At 46.4% G+C, this 6,457-nt stretch overlaps 1 protein-coding gene across 1 annotated transcript; it reads left to right on the top strand.

The window, feature by feature from the left end:
• The first annotated feature begins 6 nt into the window (after positions 1 to 6).
• On the top strand, positions 7 to 6,239 carry RHOV (ras homolog family member V). Its single transcript, XM_010711332.3, has 3 exons — positions 7 to 231; positions 3,229 to 3,287; positions 3,537 to 6,239. Exons 1-3 carry the CDS (start codon positions 36 to 38, stop codon positions 3,975 to 3,977), a joined length of 696 nt encoding a protein of 231 aa, XP_010709634.1. The 5' UTR covers positions 7 to 35; the 3' UTR covers positions 3,978 to 6,239.
• The last annotated feature ends 218 nt before the right edge of the window (positions 6,240 to 6,457 follow it).

The following is a 6,457-nucleotide window of genomic DNA, read 5'->3' as shown; positions in this document are numbered from 1 at the left end:
CGTGCCGCAACCCCCGCTGAGCCCCCGCTGCAGCCATGCCCCCTCAGGAGCTGCTGGACTACGCGCCGGCCCTGCGCAGACACAGCCCGCCCCGGGGCAGCGGCCCCGAGCTGGGCATCAAGTGCGTGCTGGTAGGCGATGGGGCCGTGGGCAAGACCAGCCTGGTCGTCAGCTACACCACCAACGGGTACCCCGACGAGTACCAGCCCACCGCCCTCGACACCTTCTCAGGTACGTGCCCACCCACATGTCCCTGTGGTGTGGCTGTATGGGTAAGGAGAAGGGGCTTTTGTACTTGTTTTGGTTTGTTAGCTTCAGGGATATCACAGCATTGCTTGCTGTCTTCAACTGATGTCCAGCAAAACCACGCCTTTCCCCTCATGGTCGTTGAAGTGAGCCTGAAGCAGAGGTTTCAAAAAAATTTAATGGCTGTATAAGTCTGTCTAAAAAGCCTTCTCTGTCAGCTGATGAGCTCTCATTAGTTTTCCCAGTTTTGTAAATGCCATCTTTGTGCTTGTTTCCACTTCTCCTTTTTCTGGGCTCCAGCTTCTCGTATAAAGCCCAGAAAAATAAAAAGCCCTTGGAAAGATTGCTGATTGTCATCAGATCTGAAGAAACACAGCAGTATCTGATGGTACAGATAGGTAGATTAGAGATGGGCTTGGGTCAGACCAGGAACTAGACTTTCGGTGTGTCATAGTCTCATGGGCTCTCACAAGGATCATTTTCTTTGTCTGACTGTCCTCCCAGTTGCTCACTCTTGCACTGAGAATTGCCAATTTGAGCAACAACACTGTCGCTGTTCGGGGTCCTGCGGCCCCTTGGGAACAGTTGCAAGAAGCCCTCAAGTCCTCCATGAGAAGGTTCCTGCTCTCTCTGCTCTCCTCAAGCTCATCTGTTTGGTTTGGGCTAAGGGAGAAGTTGCCGGGGTTAGGAGCCTTCACATTTTCTGAAAGGGCAAGTTTGTAGGAAAATGATCAAGAAAGGTGGAGGTGAATGTGGGTTCCAAGACTTCCTTCCTAGCAGCAAGTAGTTTGAGGAGAGCTGGGCAGAGGGTTAGCCCCACTCTGAATGTCAGGCTACCAAGCCTGACTTCCAGAGGTGTATAGCATTTGCAGCTGATATAAACCCAAAACATCATTAATTTATTTTTTTTTTAAGTCTGGTTTCATCTTACTGGGAGGAGTGCAAAACAGGAGAATAGAGGAATTTCCCTTCCCTCTCTTAAGTTGGATAAGCTTGAAAAAAGTACCTTCCTGGGTTCACAAAGGACAGTTTAGGACCCAAATCAGAAATTGCAGCCCAATTTCCCCATCTTTGGGAATACTTGCACCTGAAACTTCCAGCAGAGGTGAGTCTCACAGGTTACATCCTAACCCAAATTCTGGCCAATGGGCAGTAAGGCCAGTAGGAGCTAAAGAAGGTAATGAGATAGGAGAAAGTGCTGCATTATCAGGGGGAATAGCACCAAGCCTGGGATGCAGCTCCACTACCCGGGCACTGCCTGCTGCTGGGTGCACTGCCAGGCACAGCAGTGCTGAGTGCAGCGCATACCTGCTGACCTTTCCTCACCAGGCTATCCTGTTCTGCAGGCCCCTCTGCTGTTGTGCCGTGATCCCCGGGGTGTGGACCCGGTGCGGGTGGTAGGTAGAAGCTTGTCACAGAGTTGCTAGAGTAGCTTAGCTTGCAGCAGGTACGAAAAATCCTTGTGCAAGCACTGGAGCAGCAGGTAATATACATGGTGCCTATTTTTTTTCTGAAGGCTGTAAAACCCTTCAGAGATGCTAATTTGTTCTCTCAGCGCACTTTGGAGGCAGAAGAAACCAGATACTAGAAAGGCAAATGCCCAGTGCCTTGAAGATCAAGTCAGCATCTAGCAGCTTCTTTGATCAAGAACAGGTTTCTCTTCCTCCTTTGGGGCAAAGATATGGTAACGATCCAACCGATTCCCAGTCACAAGGAAGCTATGACTTTCAGCTATCCCGCGAGGAGTGGCACTGTGGTGTATGCACCCACCCCTTCATTTTTCCTTCACTCGCTGTCTTCCACCCGGTTTCAGTTCACTCTGTGCCTCCCTCCTTCTCCCCAGTCTGCTCCCAGGGAGGAGAGCTCTTCTCCAAGAGTTTCTATCACGCTCTCCAGGTCAGTTGTTTCTGTCACTTTTTGTCACCTGGCTAATTACCTTAGAAATAGGATCGATCTTTTTTTATTCCTGTCTTTTGTTGTTGTTTTTTTTTCCTAATTAAAAGGAAAAAAAAAAACCCAAAAACAATAAAGCCTCCTCCTGGGCCCAAAGAAGCGGTTTAGCTAGCTAGTGTGAAGTGCCAGCCATTGTCACTTTAGCACAGGATGTCTGCCTCCGTTCAGCAGAGCACATCCCCATCCACATTGTCAAGACTTTTAATTGATTGTGAGTTCCTCTGGCATCTTTCTCTCCTTTTCCTCAGTTCCCAGCTAGACTCTGCGGTGTCTGTGCACTTAAACATCTAACAGTTTCATTCCAGATTTCCATTAGAGGTCCTGCCAGCCCTCAGTCTGAGTCAGCTGATACCACATGAAGGCTTACTGTGATTAGGGAGTGAAATGGGAGCAGACCTCACATTTGTAACTCAGCAGTTTTTCAGTGTGTGGATAGCCTCTGAAGAGGATTTCACTCATCACTGCTTCCTTAATAGCTTCTTTATTTCCAAGTTGGTTTTAGGTATTTGCTTTTTCTTATCTGGGACACTTCTGGAAATAAATACGTTTTTTAATAAATGGGAAAATCACCAATAGTTCATTTAACGAAGACTGATTTGGGCTTCTTCCCTAAGCCAAGAAGCTGGGAACAAATTGCTGAAGTTCTGTTTGTGTTTATCCTTACTACTTGGAGAGTGGAAGAACAACAACAAGATTGTTTTCAGGACACCGTTTGTTTAACGGCCTTTCTTCCTAAGAAAGAGTTCTTCAGTAATATGGAATGAGTCTTTGAGAATACTGGAAAACAGTTCAAAGCACATGAGGGTTAACCAAAACAGGACATCTATAGCGTGTCTCATTGTTTCCAGTGCAAACTTCAGCTGTTTTACTGAGGTCTGTGAAGATGCTCAAAAGTGAGGACAGGCTGAAGTGACTTCAGAGGTCTCTTTAGCAGGACACAAAACAAAGTACTCCAAGGGGGAAAAAAAAAAAGTATGTGTGCATGCTGAAAACTTCCGTAGTCTCATCCTTATTCTCTTTCTGCTACAGTGCAAGTCCTGGTGGATGGAGCTCCAGTCCGGATCCAGCTGTGGGACACTGCTGGCCAGGTAAGCTCTGTCAGAGGGACGGTCAGCTCTGGTCCTATGGGACAGGGTCCATTTGCAGGTTTTTGTGGAAGGCGGTATTTAACTGGAAAGGAAGGAGATTTGCTAGCACAGTGTCAGCCATTCGCTGATATGGCAGACACAGACTGGTGAATGTCCTAGTTAACGTGTGAAAATGTCACTGCAGCATCATGCTCTTAGAGTGCAGTCCAGTGAAGATAATTTTTTTTTCCCCCTCTCCATTCTTTACAGGAGGATTTTGACTGTTTGCGCTCACTTTGCTACCCAGACACTGACGTCTTCCTTGTCTGCTTCAGTGTGGTAAATCCAAGTTCCTTCCAAAACATTACAGAGAAATGGATCCCCGAGATACGAACTCACAACCCCCGGGCTCCAGTGCTCCTAGTGGGGACACAGGCAGACTTGCGGGATGATGTCAATGTCCTCATCAGCCTGGATCGCTACCACGTGAAGCCCGTGCCCCGGCCTCAGGCAGAAGGTCTAGCAGACAAAATCCGGGCTGAAGCCTACCTGGAGTGCTCAGCACTGACCCAGAAGAATCTCAAAGAAGTGTTTGACATGGCCATTGTCAGCGGTGTTGAGCACAAAGCACGTCAGGAAAAGAAGATGACAGCCAAAGGCATCAAAACTCTCTCCAAGTGCCGCTGGAAGAAGTTCTTCTGCTTTGTCTGAAATTGTGCTTGGGAAGGGGAGATAAAAGAAACACGTGATGCCAGTATTACTCCACACCTTCTTGGAGTGACTGCTCCTATAACCCCAGTGAGGAGGGTATGATAAGCTGCTGGGCTTGGAAACCTGGCTCTTGCTGGGTTACAGCATCTGATGCCTGGAAACATGAACTGTCGTGCTGGGATGTGGAACGGTCCAGGCAGCTCTAAGTACCTGGTGGACACGCCTGTCGTGTCCCAGGCTAATGGGAGCCTTTAATATGTCAAAACTTAGTACTGCAGAACAGGCAGGTTCCTTACACTGATCAAAATGGCCATTTTTCTGTCTGAAACTAACAGGCTTCCAGAGTCCTGACAGAGAATGAGGAGGGCAGGGGCAGCAACAGGTGACTGCAGTGTGGTCAAACACAGGCTGCTGAGACTGTAAAGCAAGACTTCGGTTTCTCCTCTGATTATGCTTGCCCAAATAGCTAGATGCCACTTGGCTGGAATAAAAAGCCGCACTCTTTCTTAAAAGCCCTGTATTCAGAGTGCCCTTGAGAAGATTTTTTCCTAAATAAAGGCCATTTGCCAGCTGAAGAGAACATGCATAGGAAGCTGCATTGATACTTTAAGCAAAATGTTCTCTGAAAAGAACTCTGGACTCCACTGAGTGCCAGTGCTGTAGCCCCATCTGAAGAGGGGGTCATGAACTTGGGGACCTATTATGAAAGGCCTTTGTGTGTGTAGTGATCAGAGAGAAAGAATAGGTGAAGAGCAGACATGGGTGGCTCTATCTGCCTAGCAGAGTGCAAAGTGTGTCAGTGAAAGGTTTGTAACGCTGCCAAGAGGCGAAATGTGGATGGAAAGTCAGTGTACGTTACAAAAGAAAAAGAGTGAAGGTAGAAAAGGAAGGGAATAAAAGAGAAAAAGAGGTGAAAGAAGAGAAAATGAATAAGGAAAGAAGGAACAGCGTTAAATGAAAGTTGTGATTCTACTTAATTGGTGAGTCATGTAGGGACTAGTGATGTCAATTTCAATGTAATGTTGTCCATACTTTAAATTCTGAATCAACAGGAGGGATCTGTAGAGAGATAGTTCCTCTTGGCCAGTAAAATCCTCTGTTTCAAACCTAGACAGGAGAATAGCAGTTACGTCATGCTGTCCTTCCTGAGGTTGCTGAGCAGGAATGGAGAGCTCAGGGCTTCTTTCTGTTGTGCTCTCCTTTCTCAAGGATCACAGCTTGATCTGCTGAAACTAAAAGCAAACGAAGCTCATGAAGTTCCTGTCAGAGACAGATATTTGTTATGTTTGCTTCATTGCCCACTCCCCTGTTTCTCAGGAGATTCATTACTAGTGAGTCTACTCACACTTTATTGCAGAACTTGCATTAACTTCTAAAACTTTTCTCACAGAGACATTTTGTTCTGGCTTGTGTAGCAAAGTATGACAGATCTGTCAAGTAATGCTTTCAATACTCGGGGTTCTCTGCATCTGGACGTTATCCATCACTTTGGGAATGCTCTGAAATGATGTGATGTTTGGGGATAGAGTTGGGAATGTTTGCCCTGTGTTGAAAGAATGCATAATTGGGCCAGTGGACTTGTACAAAAATAAATACATATAATCCAGTGTGGCTTTAGATCCAAATGCCTGCAAACATCTCTCTTTGTGGTACAGCTCACGTAGTCCCAGGACGTGACACAAGGCTGCTGTTAACAGTGGTCTGAATGAGATGGGCAAGTCTTCTTTCAGCCATAGAGCTGCTTGTTGGGTAGGGCTTTGAGACCTCAACAGACTAGTGTGTCAGAATGAGTTGTGAGTTGACAGGACTCCCCCAGCCAAAATGCTGTCCTGGTCCAGTAAGGGATCCAAAGAGATGGAGAGTACAAAGGCAGTAGCTAGAAGTGAGGTGTGCTACACATCTCTAGACAGTATACCATTTATTGAACAAAGCCCTCACCATATATCCCAGTGTCTCTTACCTGTACAGGCACCTTTGTTGTATTATGACTTCAGTTTGTCTGTTGGGTCTTTATGCATTTCTTTAACCTGTGAAAGTAAGGATTCAGATGTGACCTGCTGCACTGTCCTTGAACAGAACAAATCCGCAGGTACAAAGAACAGTAGCCTTGCCCCATGCTGGGGAGAGCAAACATTGTCCTGCAGTAGCTTGGTATAAACAGGGATTCTTTCATTCTGGAAAAGAAACTGTACTGAGAGCTGCTTTCTTCTTTCTGTGATTGTGTCAAATATTTGTTCAAATAAATTCTTTTTTTTAAATGTCTGCAATTTGCATTCATCATTTTGTCAGAGCAAAGTAAGCTTGGATTATAAATAGCGGAGGGGGTATTCCATTTTATTGACGGTAGGGTAAGAGGGGAATTGCCTCATTTCTCCCTTGCAAAGTTAGGGACTTAGCAGGGGTAAAAATCCCTCCCCCTTCAATCACTGAAAGCCTTCAAGATTCACCTGTGGCCTCAGTTAATATTCCTCTCAGCAGCT

The sequence above is a fragment of the Meleagris gallopavo genome, chromosome 5, assembly GCF_000146605.3.
Source record: "Meleagris gallopavo isolate NT-WF06-2002-E0010 breed Aviagen turkey brand Nicholas breeding stock chromosome 5, Turkey_5.1, whole genome shotgun sequence".
Lineage (NCBI taxonomy): Eukaryota > Metazoa > Chordata > Aves > Galliformes > Phasianidae > Meleagris > Meleagris gallopavo.
This window is presented reverse-complemented; position numbering and strand designations above follow the sequence as displayed.